At 39.8% G+C, this 27662-nt stretch overlaps 1 protein-coding gene across 4 annotated transcripts in view; it reads left to right on the forward strand.

Annotated features, from left to right (window-relative positions):
* Positions 1 to 27662, forward strand: part of TTC39B (tetratricopeptide repeat domain 39B) — a 78626-nt gene that overhangs the window by 40238 nt on the left and 10726 nt on the right. For all 4 annotated transcript variants that reach the window (XM_030466735.1, XM_030466737.1, XM_030466738.1 and 1 more), the window contains 14 exons: positions 4702 to 4806; positions 6795 to 6926; positions 10068 to 10144; positions 11176 to 11243; positions 12380 to 12444; positions 12643 to 12748; positions 14105 to 14170; positions 14915 to 15023; positions 15894 to 15961; positions 16049 to 16108; positions 16399 to 16560; positions 17685 to 17776; positions 18090 to 18210; positions 24768 to 24879. In XM_030466735.1, coding sequence (XP_030322595.1) covers positions 4702 to 4806; positions 6795 to 6926; positions 10068 to 10144; positions 11176 to 11243; positions 12380 to 12444; positions 12643 to 12748; positions 14105 to 14170; positions 14915 to 15023; positions 15894 to 15961; positions 16049 to 16108; positions 16399 to 16560; positions 17685 to 17776; positions 18090 to 18210; positions 24768 to 24879 — 1343 coding nt within the window. The remainder of the gene's footprint in view (positions 1 to 4701; positions 4807 to 6794; positions 6927 to 10067; positions 10145 to 11175; positions 11244 to 12379; positions 12445 to 12642; positions 12749 to 14104; positions 14171 to 14914; positions 15024 to 15893; positions 15962 to 16048; positions 16109 to 16398; positions 16561 to 17684; positions 17777 to 18089; positions 18211 to 24767; positions 24880 to 27662) is intronic.

The following is a 27662-nucleotide window of genomic DNA, read 5'->3' on the forward strand; positions in this document are numbered from 1 at the left end:
AGAACACACAGTGGTGGTGATGGTATTGTTGAGGGCCTAACTCACATCCTTGCTTGTGTACCAGAAAAAATAACAAGCCTCTAAATCTTAACTAAAAATTAGTTTTTTAAAAATTGATGGTATTCATGGCATGAGTGTTTTAAAAAAACTCTGAGTCATTATAAATGAGATTTTTTTTATTTCTTGCCACCATTTGACAGAGGGCATACTATATAAAAGACCTTTGAAGAGAACATGTAAACATGTAAATCTTTATGCTGGTTGTATAAATATTTTCATTTGGACATATTCACGTGCATATTCAGAATCTGCACTAAAATACAATTGCTTTCTTCATACTTGTTTTGATAAACATTTGCTTCTGCTTTACTGTAGGAAGTGTAGGATCTTAAGAATGCTTATTTCTGATGATTGTCGTTAATGGGAAAGGTTTAATGATTTGAGCAGATTGAGTGTGAAGTGCTGCATCCATTATTTAGCCAAACAGGGAGGATGCTTTGTCATCTAGAGTCTGTGGTTCTCTTGATCTAGGCTATGGAAAGTACTTTACTTTGGTAGTATAAAGAGGTGTTACAGGCTGAGGGTTTGGCTGGTACCCAAACTAAGTGCTCAGCCAAGTTTTATTTTCTGGATTTAGAAACTAGAATGTGCAAAATACAAAATGAGCTTATGGTTGGCTTTGACAGACTGGAGATTTTTTTTTTTCCTATTTTTTTTTCCTAAACTATAGAGCATGGGAATTTGCAATGTGAGGAGATGCTCTGTGTGTCTTCTGCATGGCTTCCTTGGTCTAGAGATTGACAGAAAATGAAGCTAAAAAAGACTTTTTGGATCTCATCTAGCTGTATCACAGTTTGCTTCCCTAGAAGACATAAAAAACCCAGTGTTTTTAAAGCTTTTTGATGATGAAGAGAGGAGTGAGGTACACAAAGACAATGTTTCTGTGTAAAAGCATGTCCATTCATATTTTCATGTTCCCCTTTTTCCTGACATTGTTTTTTTTTTAATGTGTGTTACTGTCAGGTTTTAAGCAGCTGCACTCCTCTGTCATTCATCTTCTTAAGTTCCTTCTTCAGGATTCTTCCTGTGTGATCAGCACGTAAATATTTATCTCATTGACATGATCCGTTGCTGTACAGCTGCTTAAACTTACTTGGATAAAGCCCTTTATAGAGCCTAAACCTGTTGTTTTAAAGCTGTAAACAGATTATCTTTTCCAGATCCAGCTGTGCATACTGAAGTCTATGCAGCTTCTTCAAGCTAGAAGCAGAGTTTGTTAGATGGTTTCCTGTTAAGCAAGTGCAAGTGATTTTACTTGAAATGAATTAAGAAGAATAAAAGCTTTCGACATAGCTGTAGGCTTCTCACATGGATTTTTTTTGGCATAGCTGTTTGTAGAGTAAGTGTTCTATTCTAGCAGTTTATTCTAGCCAAAATTATTTAGCACTCCAACAAACAATACTAAACCGCAAGTTCAAATATGACCAAATAATACTGCACAGCCAACTTAAGAACTTCTAGGTTTTCACAATCAGGCTATTAGAGTGATGAGCTAAGATGTGCAATCACTCACCCATAATATGGGAGCTCTCATCCACAGGGACTTAACTTTGAGCAGTATCCCAGTCCCAGGGGAGATCCTGCTCCAAGGAGGAGCCCTCTGGCAGGGTTCCATTTGTGGGCCTGTGGCAAGCTGTCTGTGGCAGCAGCATCCCTGCTGGACATTTCTACACTGCTGACTCCTGGTCAGGACAACTGTACCTGATTCAGCACCATGAGCAGAACCTTGGAGAGCTGGCATCTTTGCTCACAGTACTCTGATTTTTGCAAGGAAACTGTGCCTGGGTGTATATTTATATAAATATATACATATATTCATATGAATTGGGGAGCCCAAGTGTTTGAGCCACACAATTTATGACGTGCTAGGTTATCAGTCTCATGCTTTTGTTGTGCTTGGCCATCAGGGTGTAAGTCTTGCTCTGCTTTTTGTTATCTCACAATTAGATTACAGCAACTTGGTCACATATGAGAAACAAAAAATTAAAGATGAGATAAAGGCAATGCAATCAAACTTGAGACAGTAAAAGCAATGTTAAACAAAATTAAATTAAAAAAAAAACAAACATCAAAACACGGTTTCTAAAAGTGATGTTCAGGACTGTGACCTAAAGTGAGCTATTCATAGTAAGTGTGGTTAAGTTGCCTTTATGTCTGTCCTAATTTGGGCCAGGATGGAGCTAGTTTTCTGTCTTGTAATTTTGCTTTCAGATAAGTCTCTTGTAAGTACTGTACATGCTGACATTAACAGCAAGTTTCTTAGCCAGTGTCTGCTTCCAGGACTGATAACTCTTAATGTTTATAGTTACAGCTAGAGAATGGAATGCAGAACCATAGCCACTGCTCAGTTCTGAGGAACATCTTGTGCTTCAGAAAGATAAAAGGAGTAAAGAGGTCACACCTGCAACCCTCCCTGTAGGGAGGAGTGGACAAGATAAATGACTGAAATTGACCAGAGTATTCCATCCCATAATGTCATACTTGCTATAAATTTGAGGAATCATGAGGGTCAGACCCATCTTCTTTCTTCTTCTTCCCCTTACTGTGGCTTTTTGCCATCACCTGTCCCTGTTTGCTTCAGCATCCTGGCAGGATTCCATCTCTTCATCTGCCTGTGGTCCTGATCCATGCCAGCCTGAATCTGTGTGTTCCTGCCTCCAGCTCCTGACTCCGGGAGTCCAGCCTGGACTTCCCCAGGGCTGCCCTGCAGCCTCAGTGGGGATGTGAGCATTACTGGGGGAAAGGAGGGAGGAACAATGTATTGTTTTTTCTGTATATTTGTATGTATTAATTTTTCATTTTTATCATTAGTGTTACATTAAAGATGTGTAGTTTAGTTTCTAACCCTTAAGTCTCTCTCTCTTATTTTCTCTCTTTTCTTTATCTTTTATCTTTATTTTTATCCTCCCCTAGGGAGGGGGATTAATAGGGAGCATCTGTCAGGCATTAAATTGCCAGCCCAATGTTTAACCATGACAATGTCATCATTAATTTTTCATTTCTCACATTTGATTGGCAACAGTGTGAAATTTTTGCTTTCTGACTTTTTATACTTTACCCCAATTGAACCCAATCTATGGTGAGCTTTGATGGGCTGAGCACCCCATCTTCCAGCGGCTGTGAGTCTGGAAGCAGTCATTGTAAGCATGTCAAAAAGTAAGGTAGCAAGGAAGGCATGCAAAAAGCAAAGGCATGTAAAGGTCCTTACCAGCTGGAATGATTCTGTGAAAGGATCCAGATACCAGCAGTTGGAAAGCTCTGGTCTGGTCAGGGCTGATACACCTGCCATGCTATCCACCTTATGACCACAGTCATGATTCAGCTGGTCTTCTTGAGGTGGTGGTACAGTCACCTTTTGCCTCCAAGGCTAAAAGAGAGCAGAGTCTTGATGAGCTTTAATGCTCATTATGGATTATCATTCTCCAGTTATTCAAACACCTAATACAATGACAGATTTCAAGGGGTAAGCCCTACTCTACACCGTTAGTGTAGAGTTCACTACTGTGTGCCTAATATAGCTTATTTTGATACAAGTTGCAATAACTACAGTCATCATTAAAGAACATCCAAACATGTCAAAAACTTTGCTCCATCAGTTAGTTGGCAACAGTTCTGTGGTTCTGTGAATTGCCTCTGAGTTGTCTACCACTTTCTTCATTTCAATGATCTGATCCTGGGGTAGCATTGACACATTCAGATTGTGGATGCAGGACTTGTCTATTTACAGAGTGAAGACTCTCACACCCCAGGAGGTTGGTGTGACACTGTCACATCTCTCAAAGTGAGAGCTGCTCCCTAGATCTGGGGACCAACCCCAAATATCACATCCCACAGAGTGGGCATGGGTAGAGTTCCCCAGAGTGGGGTCAACCAGGGAGATTCAGATTGGACCCCCTTGCTTTCCAAACTCCTTCAGTTAGGAACCTAGCTGTGGCTGGGCTAATCCTCCTCCTCCTCTCATTAATCTCTTTTGACAACACATTTAGGGAGATTAAGTTAGGAAATTCTCTGTGCAGTACTCTAGGAGTAAGGTTATTACACAGGAGTATAAAACCACACTTTACTTAAAAGTGAGTAAGATTATAAAGCATGTCGGATTACAACTAGCAGAATTATGAATGATGGCAGCCACTCTGCTGCCCCACTGTCAGGGCTCCCTTTATACCCCAGTTGCATCTGACCTGTGGTCTCTGTCTGGCTGAGTGCCACATCTTCCACTGACAGTGAGCCTGGCAGCAAGCACCCTAAGCACATGAAAAAGCAAGGAAAGGGTGGGAAAAGCAAGGGTGTGAGGAATCTGTTTTCAACAGGGGGGAGCCCCAAGTCTTTTTTGGTGTGAGTGCACCTACCACAGACAGTTGTAATTTTCGAGTATCCTTCTTACATAAGTAGCAGCAAAAGTCACTACATTGTCTATTGACTGATAAAAAGACGAGGACAAAGCCATAAATAACACTTAAATAAGCAAAGAGAGCACATCCACATGGTACAGATAGAATATTGAGCATTTAACTTGTTTTTGTAGAGCTGGATTTTAAAATCAAGTAATAAAGTTGCTATAAAAACGTGTTTTATATGAGAAAAAGCAATAATTTTGTGTTTATATTTGCAGTTTGATTAAACTAAGAATTCTTTTTTTAGGGCATCCAAGATGGATCTCAAGAGTGCTCTGGAAGAATGTTCAATGGCACTGAACTTATTTTTAAACAATAAGTTCTCTCAGGCCCTGGAACTGCTTCGTCCATGGTGAGGTCCTGTTATTCGCTGAAGTTACTGTAAACAAATAGTGTAAAATACTGCCTGGTAGCTGAATATTAGTTTAAGGTCTCTGAAGACAGTAGTTTTAATTTTTTTCCTCTTGTCTAGAAGCATTTATCAGTATCTTCATGTTTTGGTGGTGCACTTGTTTCTCCTTTAGACCACTGCAAAATGTGTTAATGAAGCAGTGAACTGTTGTGTTATACCTTATCATTTGAGCTGTCTTTCATCATGCAGAGGTGAGAATCTGGGAAGCAAGACATTGGTGTATCATCATTCAGACAATTTGTGCAGTGGAACTCCGTTTAACTAAACAACAAATCTGGAACAGAACTCTAGAATACTCTTTGTTGCTTTTTATATTATATCTAAATGTCATTCACTGTTCTTCTGACCATCTCATTTTAGTTGTATAGAGAACTCAAACGCAGAAATTGTACCTCTTCAGTTGTACTTAGGCCCAAGCTATCTTTACATGTGCAGTTGTGCATGCTAAAACTATTTCGGATAGTGTTGCAAAATACTAAGTTCTATATGCAAGGATTGTGCTTGTGTCTATTACTAATTGCACATACACGTTACTCAGATTGTATACAGTGAAATAGGTGTTTTACTTGATGTTTGCTACAATGAAGAAAATGTTTTGAACTCCATGATTTTGATGCTTTGAGCTCCTGACATCTAGTAGGCTCTGAGTTTATTAAATAGCATGGTCAGCCAATCTGCAGAGGGTGACCTAGCCTACCAAGGAATAAACCACCTGTAAAAAAACCAAACAAACCAATCATTTTGCTTGTAAAATAGCCTTTTAATGAAAGTTAAACTTAATAATGGAAAAAACTTAGGGAAAGCAGTAATATATTAAAGAAATACTTAGCCTAAGGGTCTCTCTTCATTTACTCTGCTAAAGCTTCCTGTCTTCAAAACTACATTTGTTGGGTGACTTGTGGATTGAAGGAGAAGAAAAAAGGTTGAGAAAACTGGAGAGGATCCAGCAAAGGTTCTCAAGCAGCATGATTAGATGACTAGAACATATGACTCATGAAGATTGTGAGAGCTGGGTTTGGTTTAATTTGGCAAAAAAGAGCATTGGGGATTAATGAATCATGAAGATGGTGAAAGATGGATTTGTTTTAATTTGGCATCGAAGAGACTTGGGGATTAAGCTAATAGTGGTGTAGAGCTCTTGAGAGGATGCTGCAAGACATATCCTTCCCTATAGTGGCAGGTGGTAAAATAAGAGGCAGTCACAACAAGTTGAAGCTTATGAGGTTCAGGTTGGACATCAGGAAAAAGTACACTGGTTGTAGAGTACCAGAGAGGCTGCCAGAGGGGTGTGTAGTCTTAATTTTCTTTAATCCTGTTGAAACGTGATTAGGCAAAACCTGACTTCACCTGACATAGTATTGGCATAATATAACAATATTGTGCTGCTGTAACTGGTAGGTTTGACTATATGACATCCATTGGCCACTTTCCAACATTTTTTTTTAATTGTGTAATTACTGTAATTATATTGTGAAAGCCAGGATGGTTTAGTGTAGTCTTTCATGCAGGACTGAGCATGAATGTACTGGCTTTTCTGTGACACACGCAGATCGTTGGATCAAGTAGTAATGTTAGAAGGATGTTTTTACATTAAGGGAAAGCAGAAGAGTGAATATTTGTGTCAGCTTAATTATCTAAATTAATTAGATATAGCAGCATACTATAAATGGAGTATAATTAAGTGCAAATGTTAGTGTAACCCAGTTGGCATATTTTCTGAAACTTATTGCCACAGTATCCTGTGGAGACAGACAGGTAGTAACCAGTGGAAGATTATACTTGTTCAGTTACGTTCTCATGTCCATTACTTTTCTGCTTTATTCTTCTGTCTTTTCACAAACTGGTGCTGGTGTCTCAGCATTTCATTTTGTACTGTAATTTAAAATTTGCTTGAATTAACAAGATTTATCTGTTTCATTGATATATAGGTCTAAAGATAGTATGTACCATGCCCTTGGATACAGTACTATTTTAGTTATGCAAGCTGCTATGACCTTTGAACAGCAGGATATACAAATGGGAATCTCTACAATGAAGGAAGCTTTGCAAACCTGTCAAAGGTAAGCCTGAGCAATGTCCATTTATGAGGCACTTAATCCACTAAGATATCCCAGCTGCCTGTGCATATGTAAAGCAGGCTGTTGTCAGTATGGAGTGATCTAAGGTTAGAAAGGTAGAGTTAAGTCTCACTATCCAGTTATTATTGGTAAGTTTCTGTTTGTTAGTATTGCAGTAACAAAAGACTGTTTGAGCCTGGGCATGTACAGCCTCTAAAGTTGGTTAAATGGCTGCTTGGCTATGCAGACCTACACGTAGGTTGACACAGTGTGATTGAACTGCCTAGCTACTCCAACCGGTGACTTTGTTTTCCATGAGAATGAAGAATTTAAAAGTTCCATATTTTGAATTTTCCCTTTCATGATAAAAGCACTTCTTTAGAAAAAGTTTTCAGAGGTGAACTCAATCATGTAATAGCATTAAGCGTGTAGTGAGCTTTCTTCTAAAGCCAGGCAATTTGTATTCTTGTTACAAATCATAGAATCATAGAATCGGCTGGGTTGGAAGGGACCTCAGAGATCATCGAGTCCAACCCTTGAACCACCGTTGCGGTTGCTAGACTATGGCACTGAGTGCCACATCCAGTCTCTTTTTAAATATCTCCAGGGACGGAGAATCCACTACTTCAATGGGCAGCCCATTCCAATGCCTGATCACTCTCTCCGTAAAGAAATTCTTTCTAATATCTAACCTAAACTTCCCCTGGCACAACTTAAGACCATGCCCTCTTGTGTTGTTGAAAGTCTTCTGGCAAAAGAGACCAACCCCCACCTGGCTACACCCTCCTTTCAGGGAGTTGTAGAGAGCGATGAGGTCTCCCCTGAGCCGCCTCTTCTTTAGGCTGAACAGCCCCAGCTCCCTCAGCCTCTCCTCATAGGGTCTGTGAGGAGAGAAATGTCAGGGTTTAGCTTAAAATTTAAGGGTTATTGTTCCCATCAAGAAGGATCTGAAACTTCTGGTCTCAGAATGGACCAAATGCTGGTCTGCCCCTAGCTGTCCACTTCTACCAGCTCTCTTCCTTGCCTCCTTTTGCCAGCTCTGATGGATGCTTCTACTCTGCCAATTCTCTGCTGGGACAGCTCATAAGTGGATTGGCAAGTGATGCTCAGCACTGCACTGCTCCTCCCTACCACCTCACTTGGTCCTCTCTGCTGCCTGGTACTGCTCTGCTGGCTCTCCGTGCACCAGGGCAGATGCCTGCTCCCCGGCTTCCTGAGAAAAACCCCACTCTAGTTCTCCCCTCCTGCCTTCTGTCCCTCCTAACCCTTCCCTGACCAAGCTTATGCTGGCCAAAATTACACGTTTTGCTGTTTCAGAAAGGCAAGGCTTGTAATACGAAACGGCAAGGCTCTCCTGCCAGGCAGTGCTTAAACATCCGGCTTCCCTCCCCACCTCCCCCACCACTCGCCCTGCTGCCTGCAACCCTCCTCCTCTCCTCCTCCTCCTCCTCCCCCGGAGCTGGTATCAGCCTCTGAAAGAGCTCGCTGGCGGCCCTCCCTCTGCCTCCCGTCAGGTACCACTCGCTGCCAGGCAGCCAGGGCTCCTACGGTGCTGTGCAGAGCTCCCGCCGACGTCCAAGGACTTTGTGTTGGAGTTCACCTTGTGATGGGAGCGGTGGCACAGGGCGATACGGTGCGTCCCCTGCCGATCCTCCCGTGTAGAAGTGTCCGGTGGAGAGTTGGTGGTGGAGTGTTGTCCTAAACTCTCTGGTCTTACTTGGGACAGTGTAATAAAGTAGAAAATAGAAATTATTAAAATTATTTTAAAAATAGGAAATGAAATTGTAAAAATGAAACACGAAAATATTTTTTAAAATTAAATAATTAAAACCATATAAAATATGAATAAATATAAAAATAAATAAAATAATGTAAAAATGAAAATATGAAATGAAATTATAAATTTCAAAGTAAATGGATTGTCAAAGATAAAGGGCTTAACAAGCCTCTGACGAAACCAGAAAGGGGTGCTTTGTTCTACTGTACTGGTTCTTCATTATATTGGCTAGGCCATAATTTATCTCCAAGAAATTACTTCCAAATGTTGCTAGTTTAGACATACCTCCTTAACAATAACAAACAAAAGAAAATGGGACATGTTTACCAGATGCTGCTTGAAGAAAATAAAGTGTCAGCAGCTTCTCCCTCCTTTTCAGATGTGCTATTGATTCACAGTTTTGTCTAAACTATGTTGTTTAGCATGTCTGAAAATTAGGTTCCTCTTTATACTTCAGATACTTTTAGTACTCCCCTACTGAGGGGCCTCCCTTCTCTGCAGGATGCAGACTTACATGCATAAGTCCTCTGGTCTAATATGTCTCAGAGCTCCTGATATTGTAAGGTAAAGGTAATGAAACACTCAAAGGTGAAGAATTGCCATGTGCCTTAATTTACCTGTGTTTTTGGTGTTTGTTATACTAACCTGTAGTTTCATAGTCTCATTGTTGTGCTCTTTTCCATTTGCAGAGCTGTGTAAGCAAGCAGTAAGCTAATGCTCAGTATTTATAATTAATGACTTTCTGGCTTACAAACTCAATTCCTTTTCTGAATGTAAAGTTGTTTAGTTAGCTTCTTTACAGAGCTGAGTTGCTCTTAAGTAGTAACAAACTCATTTTTGGAATTTCATACTAAAGTATGATACTAAACTAGCAATCTGTAACACAGACAACTGAGATCTGTTGAAAATAAAATATATTATTGCTTATTGTTTTGGCATCATATCTGGCATAAACAACCATAAAATAGTGAAGTATTAGAGCACCTTTTGATTTTTCCTTCTAATTCTGAGTGCAAGTTTAAAAAGTGGGAAAAAATCGTAAAACTTTGAAGTCCAGTTCAAGTAGCTTGCCCAGCATCAGAGAAACCTCTGTAGCTGGTGGCTGGAAGCTCTTGTGTGTTTAAAGTAGATAAAATGAATGCTTGGAACATCAGCCAACTTTGGATAGGCTTTTGTGTGCAGATGCATACCAGTAACCATGATTAGACTACTCAAAGAACTGCAACTACTGGTAAGTCATAATTTCACAAAAATGTCTATAAATTATGGTTGGAAATTGTTAGGAATTATAAATAATTAAGGTCGAATTTGTGTTGAATTTTTTCTCAGACTGTGTGTTTCTTTTCTTCCATGTACAACTGATATAGATTCCGGAAAAGAAACACAGTGGTAGAATCCTTGTCCAATCTAGTTTCTAAACAGTCAGTGGATCAACTGAGTGAAGGTAAGTGGTTTATAATACAGTTAAAATAATATAGTGAAAAAGTTCAAAAATATCCTACCTGCTTTTACTAATATGCTTAGCCAACCACCTGTATGGTGGCTTTTTTTTAATTTGTATGCAAAGCTTCTCAAAATGGGGGATTCAGCATAATTTTTTTTTAACTTAAGACAGCTTCCAAAAGTGTAATATTCATTGTTGCTGTGAAATAAGTCCTTATCATTATTTGTGTTGGGATCTGAATATATTAACAAGTTTTGTGCTTGTCTGTTTTGCCTTAAGGTGTTTTGGGAAATGATATCAGTGCATTGTTCATGGCCCTGAAAATGCTGATCTCCTATTTCTGATTTGGGCAGAATCAAGTATGCATTTTTTTCTAACCTGACACAAAAAAATCTTCTTTACTACTGGACACATCAAACTCACCATGTGTGCACTGTACTTGCATCAGCCTTATGCATGTGGCTGGTCCTTGTAGCATCGGTGCAGAGTAACTCATGTCGTGTTGTTAAGTCAAATGTACTTCAGTGCTGCATGAGCACACTAAGTCTGCCCAGGGTTTTCAGTTTTTTGAGCATGACTTGGTGAAAACCTCTTCATAATGTCTTGCTGGACTGACAGAGATCCTGAGCCCCAGTGAGTGTTACCATTCATCTGTAAAAGTTTTTTCTAAGACATGGACTCAGGGGAGGGAGGGGGGATGCTGGTGCAACTAGGTGCTCTGTTAGTGTCAGTGGAAAGTACAGGAGACCATCCACCAGAATGATGATCTTTGCAGTAGGCTGAAGTCAGCTCTGACAAGATCAAAGTTTTACCAGAGGAGAAGTGAAATAGAAGAGTAGTTTTAGCTAGCTTCCCAATTACTACTTTTGGGGTTCATGTGTGACAGGTATTATTTGATAGTTATCCGAACAGCAACAGCATAATCTTCCTTTTTTTCATTCTTGGCAGCATTTTATTTGTTCCCTTTATTCTAAGAAGGTAATACTAGTGATAACCTTGCTGACAATAAATAACTTTTGTCTCCTATATAGAGGAAATGCATGCTGAAATCTGCTATGCTGAATGCTTGCTACAGAAAGCTGCTCTCACCTTCGTACAGGTAAAGTCAGTTGTTTATTTTGTATTTCTGTAGCAGTTTAATAAAAAGATATTAGTAATTGTAAAACGTTCTTCTCACAATAGATACTGTATTTAAAACCCGAACTTCTTCCTAGTTAATGACTTATTTAATGATATATGGTATGCTACAGTAAAATCTTTGCTACCCAACAAAATCCCTTGTTTATATTAATAATCCCGTGTTTATATTAATAACTAAAGATGTTACTGATAACGAGGAACCAAAAATGTAAGACGATGTAGAAGGTATAGATGACTGTAAGGTATAGAACTCTTATACAGATGATGTGTTTCAGTGACTTGCATCATACCTGACAGTGTCCAGCACTTGCTTAAAAAGATGCTTAAGTATGAGGAAATGTCTTGTTTGAAAGTACAAACTTTTTTTTTTGCACAAAAATAATAGAATGTCTCCCAACTTACAAGACTTCAACTTATCCACACTTTAATTCGGTATCTCTCTCTATGAGCTTTTGACCTAGTGTCAGGAAGAAGGTAGTAATGAATGATTGCTAATTGAGCATTTCTTAGCATTGCTGAGATAGTCATCCAGTTCACAGAAATATACTGTGTAATACTGTCTAGTGCTTCTTGCTTAGCTTATGTCTCAGGGGCTTGCCACAGTGCTTACAAATTTGATTTGAAATGTGATTCCTGAAAACAGAACTTGCTTGCCATACTTTTATTCAAGAACGAGGGTCTTTTATGAATGTTTAATGAGTGTATTTTCGATAATCTTTTCAGTTATAAAATACATGGAAGAAACAAGGCGTGAGATAGACCTAAAAAGTTACTGTTCTTGCCAGGTTTGGGGCTCACTCGCATGTGTCAGAATCAAAATTTCAGAACTTTCTAAAAAGTTCCTGCAGCGCCATCTGGTGGAGAGCTTTTTTGTTTCATTTATATGCATTGTAAATTCTGTTAAATTTTTTTTTTTCACTCCCGTTTTCAGTTTTAAGGTTTGTAACGTGCACAAAATAAATGTTTCCCTGTTAACTTAAAGCCAGTGTCAACTTCTAATAACTGAAAAACATTTTAAATTTTTTCCAATGGCCATACATGATATATGTAATAGCTGAATGCACATTTTGGTACAAATAATTTTTTGTCTTTCAGGATGAGAATATGATCAACTTTATTAAAGGTGGCCTCAAAATTAGGACGAGTTACCAAATATACAAGTAAGCCATTAGAAAACACTTAGAATCTGTTGGTATAAGCTGCAGTTATATATATGCAGTTATATATATATATAAGCTGCAGTTGCTTTAATTCCTCCAAAAAAAGAAATCTTTTCATAGCAAGCATAATGATTAAACTTCTTATAATGTCGAAGTCATATTTCAGCTTCTCTTCTTTTTTTTTTCCTGCATCAAAAGAGAATGTCATCAGGTGCTACAGATGACTCAAGGGAACAAAAGCAAGAATGAAACTTATTACCAGTTTGAAGGAGGAGTAAAACTTGGAATTGGAGCATTCAACTTGGTATGACTTTTTCAGACTGTAAAATTGTAATTGGCATGAGATGTTTTTAAAATTGCACATTTGAAGGTTTTATGCAGCACAAAACCAGCAATAGCTCTTTGCATGCATGCTTTCTAGGATCTTTCTACTAATCTATCCTGAATTTTGTTTAATTCTCTTGGGCCAATGCACGCATGTATTTCTTAAAAGGAAAAGCAGCTATATCTGCCTGTGTGTATCAGGAATTTATAAGATGCTTCTGCTGTTTGCTACAGGATAGCTGGGGTGTCTGTCTTTTTTTTCTAACACCCCCATATATACCATTCTCTTGCTTCAGTAGTACTGTAGGCTGGGATAGAAAAGTACAAATTCAGAATAATCATCAGTATTCTGAGTTTGTGCTGGATACAATGCTGGATACTACCAGCATGAATGTACTAGCATTTTTCTCTAAAACTTATTGCAGTTGCCTTTTCGTTTGTGTCATGGCAACAGTGAGAGTTAATTTGTGCTGGTATGTTAATTTCCATGTCACTCCAAACTGGAGCTGACAAGTTTTGAGTAAGGTCAGAACACCCCACTTTTATGTGCGCCTCTCAGTCTTCAAAACCCAGACAACTGGTAGGTGTACGTGTTCCTAAGTCCTCTCACCTCTCCTGTTCTTCCTAAACTCTCCTCAGTAGGGAGCTTAACAGAAGAAATCTCTGCTTGGCAGAATGTATTGGGGTGTATGGAGCTTTCAAACACTGGACCTTCAATTAGACCTTCTTGTAATGCCTGGTGAAAAGGTTGCTGTAATCTTTCTAAGTTTTATGTTGTAGGAATGGAGTTAGAAGGGGAACACAAAGTACACATAATAGAGGGCTAAAAGACTATAACAATATCTAATATTACTAAAACAAAGATGCTTGCTGGTCTGCTAATTCAGTGCTCCCACAGTAAGAACAAACAGAACTTTATGTTTTCGTTGTGTCATTTGATTGTGAGTTAAGGAAGACAATTGTAGAATGAAAGCAGACAATACTTCCATTCCAAAGTATCCACATTTTTCAAACAGCTCTGATTCACTGGAGTTAGAAAAATCTGTCATTATCTCAAGAAGCAAAGATGGACTCTGATTTGCAGTTTCCATACTGGATGATCATCAAAAGTCTGAGTTTTCCTTAAGTTCCGGGCTAATTGTACACTGTTGATCTGTACACTGTTGATCATACGTGTCTATTTTTTAGTTCTTTGGTGTTTTACTTTTTTCTATATGTGTAATGGCATTTAGAATACTAGCTGACATGTTTTGCTCAAGTTTATAGTGGCTTTATTTTTTTTTAAATGTATATCTAAGTTTTTACTTGTCTTGTTTTTGTTTGGAATGTATTTCAGATGCTGTCACTTTTACCAGGAAGGATCCTACGACTCTTAGAATTTATTGGATTTTCTGGCAATAGGGTATGGGATCTGTTACTTGTTTTTTTCAAATTAGTCTCACTGGGTGAATTATATTTGACACTAACATTATAATGAATATTACTTATCAGTATTTTATCAGTTGTTAAAAAGATGGGAAGTGGGCTAGATGATTCAGGCATAAAAGACATGGTTTTGAGCAATGATGGGAAATGACTAATCTGCTTCAACCAGGGTTTTCAGTCACAATTTTCTTTTGCTGGGGCATGTAACAAAAGGACAAGGGGTAATGCCTTAAACTCAAAGAGGTCAGCAGAGCTAATATTTTGGTCAGAACCTAAAACCAGCAGGTGACTTGGTGGAATAGAACTGAGGATAACCATTTTTTTTCTTTGAAGGAAGACTACTGCTGGCAAGTAGCACTGGAGCAGCTGAGAGTTTCCCACAAAACATACATTTAAAGACTTTATTTTGAAAGGCTCATAGACAGAAAATAGTGATGAAGCAATATAGACCTATGCGTTTGTGTGGTGTTTCCATTTCACCAGGGCACTGAAATGCATGTGTAGTTCACTGCTAGCTTAATGTTCTGTTCTGCTTGCTGAGTGCTCTCAGCTGTGGCAGAGCTGTTTTCGTAGAAGGTTGTGTTGAATCTGAGATGACAAAGTGGTGAATTACAAAATATGTACATGTGAAAGGAAAACTGCATTTGTGGGAGTCAGAAACTATTAGTAGTAACTCCATATACTTATAGTTAATTCTGTATGTGTTTGTGATGTTTCTTAGGACTTGGGCCTCGGTCAGCTACGGGAAGGAGCATCTGGCAGCAGTTTGAGGGCCATTCTGTGTACTTTCACCCTGTTGGTTTATCATACTTACGTCTCCTTAATCCTTGGTGAGACTCACTGTGAAGCTGTTCAGTCATGCTGCACATTATGATACTGTGATTTTTTTTTTTTTTAACTGAATTTTGAAACTGTGACCAATTAGCTTTGGAACAGATTGCTGTGTACTTAATGGTGCTCTGAAACTAGTATCTCCAGCTGACAGTTATGCCTGCTGAAACAGTGAGAGTGGGTACCATTATACCAAGGTCTTGTTGCATTTGCAGGGCTGTCTCAACATGCAGCAGCAAAGTACCGCAGAACACTCTCAAGTTCAGACAAGTGTGTATCCATAAATTAACATCAGATACTGTGAAAACCAACTCGAGAAGAAATCATACTCCCAAGCCATTTACTTCGAAGTTCAAACATTTAGTGAACTTTGCCACAGAGAGATAAAAGTCACCATTAATTCTGTATGTCTTTTACATGTATTTTCACATTCTTCGGTTTAGAAATATTTTACATCCCTCAGGCTCATTAAATTAAGGAAGTTAAGGAGAACTTAATTTCTTTCAGTATCACCTGTACTTCATTCCTGAGCTCAAAATTAGGGAAGAAGGGAATTAAGGGAATGTTTTCCAAACTTACTAAAACAATTAAAGGGATTACAAAATATACCTAGACTCTATAATGGAACAGTTTAAAGACTATTAGGAGACTCTGTTCTGTTTCTGCTTACAGACATTTGCTACCATAAGAGCACTTAGTAACTTCAGGACCATAATTAAGGTTTACGGAAACACAATGCGATGAAATAGTTCTGCTTTTGTGTGAAAACAGTCATCCATTAATCTATTTAAACCATAGTATTACTTGGAAGGCAAAATCTATGAAACATTGTTTTTTAAGTACTTTGGGTGGTTTGTTATGTTTTCTAGGTACAGGGGAAGCCAACCTTCAAGAAGCAGACAGTCTCCTTGAACCCTACCTCCAGAAGTTTCCAAACGTGTGTATTCTCAAAAAATTTTACAACAGCAATGTACCTCCCTAAGCTTAAAATACTAACTGGGTATTTTTCTCTTCTCCTTCCAAGGGTTCCATTATTCTGTTTTATGCTGCCAGAATAGATATACTAAAAGGAAATTTTGAAAAGGTAAATAATTCTTTCCTTGTTTTTAAGGTTTTTATTTGTTCACTTGGGGAAAAAAATGTCTAATTTATCTAAATAACATTTAGTTGGACTGATAATCATTTTATTCAGTGTATTTCAATGTTGATTCCATCTCTCTTTAAGTGAGACTAAAGGGGAAGTTTTTCTCATTTTACCAGTCCAGTATTCTCCACTTGGGTGCTAGGGAAGAATTTGCTCTGCAATGAGACACGTCCCTCATGTGGAGCCGTAATTGAACCAGTTTTCATCATTCTTGCTTAACAATATCCTAGGCACAGCTGAGGTTCCAGGAATGCATTGCATCCCAGCAAGAGTGGAAACAGATTCATCATCTCTGTTACTGGGAACTGATGTGGTGCTACACCTTCCAGCAGAACTGGCTTCAAGCATATCGGTATGCAGACCTGCTCAGCAAAGAGAGCAGGTGGTCTAAGGTAAATGGGCAGGTGGACCTTGTTATGATATACCAGTAGCCTCTCCACCATTGCATTTCAGTTCACACAATAAGTGTAATGTTTGCTTTCTTCTGAAACCGTAAGCAAAGGCACAGTGGGACCAAAATGGTAGGTTTAACTGCTTGGTTAAGGAGGAGTTTTTATTTCAAATTCTGAAGCACCAGAGCCATGTCATACAACACTTCAGCATCTTGAAAAACAGAATTACTTACCAGAGTTGTGAGAAAGAAGAAGAAAACTGTTAACTTACATCTCATGTGAAGTTCTGACACTCACTAATAAAACCTAACAGAAAAAACTGTGTTTGTTAGTTAATTATAAACAGATGTGAGCCAGGCTTACTTGGCAGATGCTTTGTGACATGAAATAAGAAGGGTGCTGGAGACAGGGTATCATGAGAAAAGTTAGGGTTCCTACCTCTTGTTCTAAAAATATTTTTCAAAGTATGAATCAAGAACAATGTGCAATTTTTGATACATAATTTTCATATCTTCCTTTCTAGTTTACTGCTTAATATGCTTAGTGGAAAGGGGGGATACATTCAGTTCTTGAGAAAAGAGCAAGAGAATAGTATGGTCAATGTCAAGTGCAACTCTCTTGGATAAAATTAGGGATGTTTCTTTTTCTCTCTGCACAGTCCAGTTATTGAAGTTGACTTGAATCAGTACTCAGATACTTGTTGTTTTCAGGCTTGTCTCTACATGTAACAGATCATATAATAACTCTATAATAATATCATATAATAACATATATCATACATATATATGTATCATAATATCATATAATAAATCTAATCATAAAATAACTCAATAAATACTTGTCATTTAACCTCATCTCTTTATCAGTGATTTGAATTGTCCTGTTCTTTGCTGGAGACACCTTTAGCATTCTAACTTATTTAGAATATTAATAAAAACGTTGAAAATAAAATTACAGCATAAGTTATGTGACAAAGGAAATGCTAAACTTCCAGAGTTCCACCTGCCTGAGAATAACAGAAAACATATAACTGCTGCAAGTGTTGTGAGAGATTTGAGTCCTTGGTGTATTGACTGAATGCACAAATTAGATGTAGTAACATGTTGGTGTTTCTGTTTGTGTAGGCCATATATGTATTCCAGAAGGCAGCAATTCTGTGTATGCTCCCAGAGGATGATTTGAAAAGGACTGGTGAGGACATTGTATCTTTATTCAGGTAAACATTTATAGAACAACTAGGTGTGCAATCTTTTCCTCCCATGTAAAAGTTCTTGGCTAAAGTATCTTTGTCTTGTGTGACTTGATCGCTGCTTACAACAGTAAACTTTTCAGTTGTCTTTTCTTTTAACAATAGGATATTTAAAATGCTATTTTTATCAGCAAACATACATTCTGCAGGTCTGCTCTAAGTGATGTGAAACAGTTTAAGATGTAATATTCCAGTGAGAACATCAAATCTTACTAAATGAAATGAGATGAAATAAAAATTACATAAAGCAACTTCGGTTTCTCATTTTCCCTCCTTGTAGACAAGTGGATGGCCTGAAACAGAGAATTGCAGGAAAATCTATCCCAACTGAGAAGTTTGCAGTGAGGAAAGCCCGACGCTATGCAAGTTCTCAGCCAGTGAAGCTGATATTACCTGCCTTGGTATTTATGTTTGCTTTCTCTCAATCTTTTTCAAGTAGAAAAAAATAAGTGTAGTTCATTTTACAGGGAAAAATTAATATTACTGGGTAGTATGTGTCTGTATTTTTAAATTTTTAAAAAAAGAATTACTGTATGCGTGCAGTGGGATTTTTGTGAAATGCATTAGGGGCTGTATCATGCTACCAACTACTCCAGCAGTCAAAAACCCCAGCCAGGTTTTTCATGTGAAAGTTCAAGTAGAGAATGATTGCTGTTGCCACGTGAAGCTGAAAGTCACATTCCAGCTAGAAACCTGCATAGTTTTCTAGCATCTGTGTCCGTGTTCTTTAATTTGGCATGATTTTTAAGTCCTTATCTTCCAGACCCATTAGAACATAAAGGAGTACTTCAGCACTCTTTTCCTATATAGTGAAAATGAACAGTAGTGGGGGTTTGTTGCTTTTTTTTTTTGCTTTTTTTTTTTTTCTTCTTATACTGAATCTGAGTAAAATGTGCAGAAGTTAATGATATTTTGTGAATGCTATTTTAATTTCCCCTGTTTTTAACTTCAGAGGCACTAGTAAGTGCACAGTCTGCTTAGGTGTGCACAGTAATTATACTTTGTGTATGTGTATGCTAGAATTTTTGTACATGGATAATTTAGCAACAACTGAAGATGAAAAATTTTGAGAAGGAATTTCTTATGTTAAAGCTCATGGATCTAGAATGGGTTGTCCAAAGAAAGTTAATCCAATCATTAATCCAAAATCTGTTGTATGCTCAATTACATGTAAAGACCTAATTCGTAAAGTTGTCCTGTGCTTATACTCACAACTGAACATCACTGTGCTGTAAATATCTGGTCTTGATGTCAAATCCAATATCTTTTAACTTTTCCATCATAGGTTAAGGAAAAACTAACATAGTGAATGGTGTTAACAGCAGTAAGTGTAGATTAGACAAAGCTATGGAACTGAAACAAATCTAGTATAATGTAGCTGATAGTGTCTGTAACACTTTTTAAAGTTTAAAGAATCAGGTTTTTTCTTTGTCTGAAAACCTGCACAGTTACAGCACAACTGTAAGCTGAAACATTTCAATGATTTATTGCATCAACTTCAGAATGACATCAAGGTTCATATTTTAGAGGTGGAATTAGGCTTCAAATGCAAATGTTTGTATTTTTAGAACAAATGTTACTCATATTTGTGATGATTGAGTAAAGATCTTGGAAGAAAAAATTATTGGTTAGTATTAACTGTATATCCAATATCATAGAATATATAGTGTGGATATACAGTGTATCCAATGGTAAATGTGTTCTCTCATTCTCTCTATGTGTTACAATGGGATAACATTAAATACATGAAACAAACATGTTGCTTACTATTGTGCTGAAGCATTTGGGAAGCCTTGTGCCAGGATTTGTCTTGAATTTTTTTAAAAAACAAGATTTTATAGCAATTATTTTGGAAGTATGTTTTGCATATTTCTGTACTGGCACCACAATATTATCCAGCAAGTTTTATCTATTTCCTGTGTTGCTCCATATGGAAGGTAGCAGCCTATAGATTGTAGCAACTCTATATAAACGCGACCTGGGTCAGCGTGAGTGAGCCTGAGGGGAGGAACAGCAGCGTGCAGGGCACACGTGAAGCAGCAGACAGGATCTCTTCAGCCTGAGAGATGATCATGGTAACAACATGGCCAAAAGCCACAGCAAGAAAGAATGTGGGAACCCAGACTGAGCATCCATGCAAACACATGTCCGTGCAGGTCTCTGGCTGCAGTGAATGCCTGAGCCTGGCATTTGTACTGGAGGAGGTCACAGACACTGCTTGTGTGCAGTGTGGTCAAATAAAATGATCAGGGAGGTGCTTGAACTGAGGGAGGAGGTAGAGAGATTGAGAATCATCAAAGAGTGTGGGAGCCTGATAGATTGGTGGAGCCACATCCTGAGGCAGAGGCATCAAGAAGAGGTTCTATAAGAAGTGGTGGATCCCCTCCCCTCCTGTCACCAGGCGGCAGTGGAGGGGACCTAAGGGAAAGGGGGGAATGGAGAGAAGTCCCCCTTCAGAGAGGCAAGTGGAAACCCTCCTGAGCTCCTTCATCCCTCCCTCCCCACCAGTTGCCCTTGAAAAATAGGTATGATGCTTTGGAAACTGAGGGTCAAGAAAATGAAAATGAAGGTGCATCTAGTGAGTCACCCAAGGCTTCCCACTCACTGCCAGGCTGTGGGACTTTTTCAATTAAGAATAAAAGGAGTGTAATTTTATCACAGAATCATCTGGGTTGGAAAGGACCTCTGAGATCATCAAGTCCAACCTTTAATCCACTCCCACTGTGGTTACCAGACCATGGCACTGAGTACCACATCAGTCTCTTTTTAAAAAACTCCAGGGACAGAGAATCCACCATCTCCGTGGGCAGCCCATTCCAGTGACTGTAGTGGGTGACTCTCTTCTGAGGCGAACAGAGGGGCCCATTTATCGACCAGAACCCTCGTCCCACAGGGAAGTCTGCTGCCTCCCTGGAGCTCGGGTTAAAGATGTTAAAAGGAAGCTCTCTGGTCCGGTGCAGCCCTCTGATAATTACCCTTTGTTATTTATCCAGATTAGCAATGATGAGGTTGCAGAGAGAAGTCCAAAAGCAATTAAAAAGCATTTCAAGGCTCTGGGGAGACTGGCTGAAGGCTCAGGTGTGCAGGTGGTGTTTTCATCACTCCCTTAAGTGATAAGGAAAAGTACTGAAAGAGGGTGGAAAACACATCTCATTAGCTCATGGCTCAGAGGCTGGTGCCATCATCAAAAGTTTGGGTTCTTTGATAGGGTGAAGTTCATATGGCACCCGGGTCTACTGGCAAGATATGGAGTACATCCATCTCAATATGGGAAGAGGATTCTTGCATAGCAGTTGGTGGGGCTCATTGAAAAGGTTTTAAACTAAGCTTGAAGGGGGAAGGGGATAAAACCAGTCTCAGTAGAGATGAGACTAGGGACAGCCTTCAGTCTTGCCATCCCACTTGAGGTGGCTAATGATGATAGGTGTGACAACAAAAACACTGGGCTCACTAACAGATTAATAACCATGGGTTTAGCTGGGAATGGTCAGATGCCAAAAGTGAAAACTAACTGCTTGACTCCCTCTCTGAAATGCTTATATACCAATGCACGGAGTACAGGCAGTAAGCACAGAGATCTGGAGATCTACATTAGGTTGCATAGCTATGATTGAATTGCAATTACTGAAATGTGGTGGGACAGTTCCAATGACTGGAATGTTGTCACGAATAGTTATGTAATGTTTAGGAAGGACAGTCTGTCAGGGTGAGGCAGTGGTGTTGCTCTTTATGTACCAAATGAACTGAAATGTATTTTGTTCTCTCCAGGGGGGAAGGTAGAAAGGGTTGAAAGCTTGTAGGTAAGAGTTAAGGTGCAAATGGGGGTGAAACTGTTGTGGGAGTCTACCAGAGACCACCAACCCAAGTAGAAAATGTTGATAAGGCCTTCTACAGTCAACCGTAAGTAGCCTTTAGCCTTTTAGTACTCCTTAGTACTTACGGGTCACTTCAGTGACCCTGATGTTTGTTGGAAAGCCCACACAGCCACGCATATTCAGTCTCAGAGGCTCCTGCAGTATATCAGTGGTCACTTTCTGATGCAGGTAGTGGAGGTATCAACGAGGAGAGGTGAGCTGCTGGGCCTTGTATTAACAAATAAAGAAGGTCTAGTTGGGGACATCAAGGTTGGGAACAGCCTTGTTGACAGTGATCACTATATAGTGGAGTTTAGTAGAAGGGCAATAAGTAGGATTACATCCCTGGACTTCCACAGGGCTAACTTTGTGCTCTTTAAAGATCTGCTTGAAGGAATCCCATGGGCTAAGACTCTGGAAGGAGAGGGAGCCCAAGAAAGTTAGTCAGTTTTTAAATATCACTTAATTCAAGCCCCAGATAGGTGCATTCCTTTGAGTGGAAAATTGGGTAGAGGTGGTAACAGACCTGCATGGATCAGATTCTGAAGAGTGTCATGGAAGAAAGAAAATTACAGCTTGTGGAAGGAGGGATTTTTCACTTGGGACAAGTGAATGTAGAGATGTATGTAGGAAGGCAACAAGAAAGGCCAAAGACCTCTTAGAACTTACACTGGCAAAGGAAATAAAAGGAAACAAGAAAAGCTTGTTCAAGTATATCAGCAGTAAAAGGAAGAATAGGGAAAACGTGGGCCCACTGCTGAATGAGGCAGGGGCCCTGATAACAGAGGATGCACAGAAGGCAGATCTGCTAAATACCTTCTTTGATTCAGTCTTTACTCCTGTGACCAGCACTTATATCCAGACCCTGGTTATAAGAGAGAAAGACTGGAGGAAGGAAGACTCTCCACTAGTCAATAAAGACTGGGTTAGAGACCAGTTATGAAAACTGAATATAAACAAGTCCATGGACCCTGATGGGATGCACCCAAGAGTGTTGAGAGAGCTGGCTGATGTTATCACCCTACCACTCTCCATCATTTTTGAGAGATCATGGCACAAAGGAGAGGTTCCTGAGGACTGGAGGAAAAGTAATGTCACTCCAGTCTTCCAAAAGGGCAAGAAGGAAGATACAGGCAATTACAGACCAGTCAGCCTCACCTCCATCATGGGAAAAATGGCAGAGTGGCTCATTCTGCTGGTCATCTTTAAGCGCATGGAAGAGAAGAAGGTTATCAGTAGTCAGCATGGATTTACCAAGGGGAAACCATGCTTGACCAATCTGATAGCCTTCTATGATATTGTGACTGAATGGGTACATGCAGGAAGACCAATGGATGTAATCTACCTTGAGTTCAGCAAGGCTTTTGACACAGTCTCCCATAACAATCTCTTGAGCAAGCTCAGGAAACGTGGGATAGAATAATGGGCAGTGAGATGGGTTAAGAACTGGCGGCACAATAGAGCCCAAAGAGTGGTGGTAATCACTGGCACAGAGTCCAGATGGAGACCTGTGACTAGGGGAGTCTCCCAAGGATCAGTCCTGGGTCCATTCTTGTTCAACATCTTTATCAATGACCTTGATGATGGAACAGTGTCTTCTCAGCAAGTTTGCTGATGACACAAAGCTGGGAGGACTGGCTGACACTCCAGAAGGCTCTGCTGCCATTCGGCAAGATTTGGACAGACTGGAGAGCTGAGCCAAGAGGAACTTCATGAGATTCAGCAAGAACATGTGCAGAGTGTTGCACCTGGGAAGGAATAACAAAATGCGCCAGTAAAAGTTAGGAGGTGATCTACTAGAGAACCTTGGAGTCCTGGTGAGCAACAGGTTATCAATGGGACAGCAATGTGCCCTTGTGGACAGGAAGGCCAGTGTTATCCTGGGGTGTGTTAAGAAGTGGGTGTCCAGCAGGTGGAGGCGGGTTCTCTTCCCCCTCTACTCTGCCCTAGTGAAACCTCACCTAGAGTATTGCATCCAGTTCTGGACTCCCAGTTCAAGAGGGACAGGGATTTACTTGAGAGAGTACAATGAAGGGCTATGACAATGGTTAAGGGACTGGAACACCTGTCTTAATGAAGAAAGGCTGAGAGATCTGGGGTGTCTTAGTCTGGAGAGGAGAGGACAGAAAGGGGATCTAATTGATTGGTGTCAAGAAGGAAGGGATGACTGCTTCTCACTCATGCCCTGTGACAGAACAAGGGGCAATAGATTCAAGATAGAGTGCAAGAAGTTCCACCTCAACATGAGGAAGAATTCCTTAACTGTAAGGGTTACAGAGGTGTGGAACAGGCTGCCCAGAGAGGTTGTGGGGTCTCCTTCTCTGGAGACTTTCAAGACCCGTCTGGATGCATTTCTGAGTGACCTGCCCTAGAATTGGTCCTGCTCTGGCAAGGGGCTTGGACTCAGTGATCTTCAGAGTTCCCTCCAACCCCTGACATTCTGTGATAACCACACACACAAGTGGTTGTGTTTGGGTGCATCCATCTATCTCTCTATTTCTCTGCTATATACATACAGACCCACAAATTTATCTAATCTTGTAGAAAGTAGCTACTTTCAGCTGTTCTAGTTCATATGGCAGAGGCCACAAGTTGAACCTAAAATAACCAGTTTCACTAATGTGTTATATGGGTGATAACAACTATTGTGATAAAATCTGTTCCGTTTTTTTTTTAAAGATCTATGGAAATACATAATAGCATCAATTAATAGAGTCTCAGAACATTTAAAACTTGGAAACCCTAGTTAGCTTTATCCTTTGCATTCAGTCTCATTTTGCCTTCCATGTCCATAAGTGCACATATGCAACTTCAATTAAATTATTGTAGTTGCAAATATGATCATCTTTGTAAACTTGCACGTTACTGTCATAATGTCCTGTACTTATTATGGGTGGTTATTTGAAGTTGTACAGATACTTTTATCCATGGGCTTCTCAACAGTGAGTGTTTTGCCTTTGAAACCTTTCATATCATTTAAAACAAGTTTTTCTAGGCAGTGTTTTTATGTACTCAGAATGTTCCATAATAGCTGTCCAAGGGCTACTCTCTAGCTAAATATTTATGCAATTCCATGAGTTTTTCTTGTGTGGTTTTTTTGTCAGGAAATGATGTATGTCTGGAATGGCTTTGCAATCGTGGGCAAAAGATCAGACCTCACCGAAAACTTACTGGTAACAATTGAAAAAGAAGAAACTGCCCTACAGAGTGAAACTGGTAAGTGATCAGTTAAGATGGAATTGATAAGATGGTAGGAAATACCGACATTTTTCTTTGTTTATGTCTACTAATATTCTGCAAGGTACATTTTGACTTGGGCAATGTGCTATTAAATCTGGGTATAGAAATTCTGAAGCTGCATGAAAGTTGATAGCTGTTCTTCTGTATGATCTTTATCCGACTTGGTTGATACTTCAGAAGACGACAGAAAACTTAAAAGATGTGAGGTTATGTTACAGAACTTAACTAAACCTTACTAAGGCATTCTGTAGAGCAGACTTCTGCCTGTTCAGGACATTGATTGAGAGAATGCCTTGGGAGACAGTCCTGAAGGACAGAGGGGCCCTGGAAGGCTGGGAGAAGGGAAGGGGACTCCACAACCTCCCTGGGCAGTGTGATCCTGTGCCTTGTCACCCTCATAATAACAAGTTTTTTCTCATTTTAAATGTTCCTATGTTCCAGCTTTTGCCCATTGCCCCTTGTCCTGTCACTGGGAACTCCTGAGAACATTCTGGCTCCATCTTCCTTGCACTCACTCTTTAGATAGTTGTAGATGTTGGGAAGGTCTCCCCTCAGCCTTCTCTTTTACAGGCTAATGAGTCAACCTTATTTACAGAGCCCAGGATACTGTTTGCCTTCCTGACAGCAAAGACACCCTGCTGGCTCATGGGTAATTTATAGTCTATCAGGACCCCCAGATCCTTCTCTTCTGAGTTCATTTCCAGCAGGTGTACCTCTAGCCTGCATGTGTGTTTGGGGTTCTTGCTCTCCAGGTCCCTACAGGTGCCTCTCCAGGACCCTACACCTGCCCTTATTGAACCTCATCAGGTTCTTCTCTGATGGCAGCACAGCCCTTTGGAGTGTCAGCCACCCCCCAGCTTTGTATCATCAGCAAACCTGGTGAGGATACACTCTGTCCCCTCATACAGCTTGTTGATGAACATATTGAACCAGACTGGACTGACGATTGACCCCTGGGGGACACCACTGGTACAGGCCTTCAACTCAAACCTGCTCCACTGATCACCACCCTCTGAGCTCTGTGACACGGCCAGTTCTCAAGCCACCTCACTGTCCTCTCACCTAACCCACACTTCTTTAGTTTCCTAATGAGGATGTTATGTGAGACAGTATCAAAAGCCTTTCTGAAGTCAAGCTGGATAACACCCACTGGTCTCCCCTCATCTAGCCAGCCAGTAGTGACACCATAGAAGGCAATCAGGTTGATCAAGCATGATTTCCCTTGGGTGAATCCATGCTGACTTCTCCCAGTGACATTCTTAGCTTTCACAAGTTTTGTGATGACATGCAGAACAATTTTTTCCAGCACCTTAGCAGGTGAGAGTAACCGGACTGTGGCTCCCTGGGTCCTCCTTCTTGCCCTTTTTTAGGAGGGGAGTGACATTAGCCCTCCTCCAGTCCTCAGGGACCTCTCGTGTTCTCCATGACCTTTCAGAGATGGTGGAGAGTGGTCTAACAATCACATCAGCCAGCCCTCTCAGAGCTCATGGTTACATCCCATCAGGGCTCTTGGGTTTATGGACATCCAATTTGGCTGCATGTCCTCTAACCTGGTCCTCCTCCACTGAAGGAAAGTCTTCCTCTCCAGACCTCTCTCTTACCTCCAGGGTTTAGGGTTTGAGAGGGTAGGTTTTTGCATTGAGGACTGAAGCAAAGAAGGCATTCAATAACTCCACCTTGCTGGTGTCTTCAGCCACTGGGGCACCTGCCTCATTCATCAGTGGGCCTACATTTCCCCTATTCTTCTTATTCTTCCTTTTTTTATTGATGTACTGGAAGAAAGCCTTCTTGTCCATGATACTCCTTGCTGGCTTTAGTTCCAGGTGGGCCCTAGCTTTCCCAGTTCCCTCCCTGCATTCTCTGACCATGTTCCTATATTCCTCCCAAGTAGCCAGTCCTGTTTTTCCATGTTCTGTAAATTTCCTTCTTCCCTTTATTTTTTTCCAGAAGATCCTTACTCATTCATGCAGGTCTCCTACATCCTCTGCTTGATTTCTTCCTCATAGGTGCACAATAATATGTAAAAAATATTAAATACTATTATTTTGCACATTAAACTTTTAAAATATTAATTCACTAAAAATATTTCAATTGAGCCTAGATTGTATCATATTGATCAACAATTTTGCAGAGGTTAGGTTTTTTATGTGATTAAAACATTAATTATGAAATGTAAAAGCACATCTAATTATGATTTGCCTATAAATTGAGTTGGTGCCTCAGAAGTTATACAGGGACATACAAGAAATGCATAGGGGTAAAATCTGGATGATATTAATTAAATCAGTGTGACTTATCAGGCCAAGATATCATTGGGTCCCTTAAGTTTTTTATTCTGTTAACATTTCTGCAGAATGAATCAGTAGTGTGCCTCTTAAACCCCCTTTTTTTTTCTGTTTCCTTGTTGTATTAAAACCAGAATGTAACAATATGCAAGACATCTGCAAATACAGTCATGTTCGTATGAGTGCTATGCAGAGGGTTCTGGTAGAAGCTGTTGTGAAGCCAGGGATGTATCATGCAGAAGCTTGTACTGTAATAAATAATCAGTTGTAACAGTGAAGTAAATTTCCTATCAAATTCCCAAGTAGATGTGCTAAAGATACTGAAACAATGTAGAGTTGTTCTGGACTTTGCATCTGTGAACCTTATTTGCTTTTTAAGGACTCAGACAAGATAAAGACTGATTACCAGAACTGCTGCTGAATTGAGACCCAAAGAAAGTGATTAAGGCTATTAGCAACGTGGCTAGTATACAA

The sequence above is a fragment of the Calypte anna genome, chromosome Z, assembly GCF_003957555.1.
Source record: "Calypte anna isolate BGI_N300 chromosome Z, bCalAnn1_v1.p, whole genome shotgun sequence".
Classification (NCBI taxonomy): Eukaryota; Metazoa; Chordata; class Aves; order Apodiformes; family Trochilidae; genus Calypte; species Calypte anna.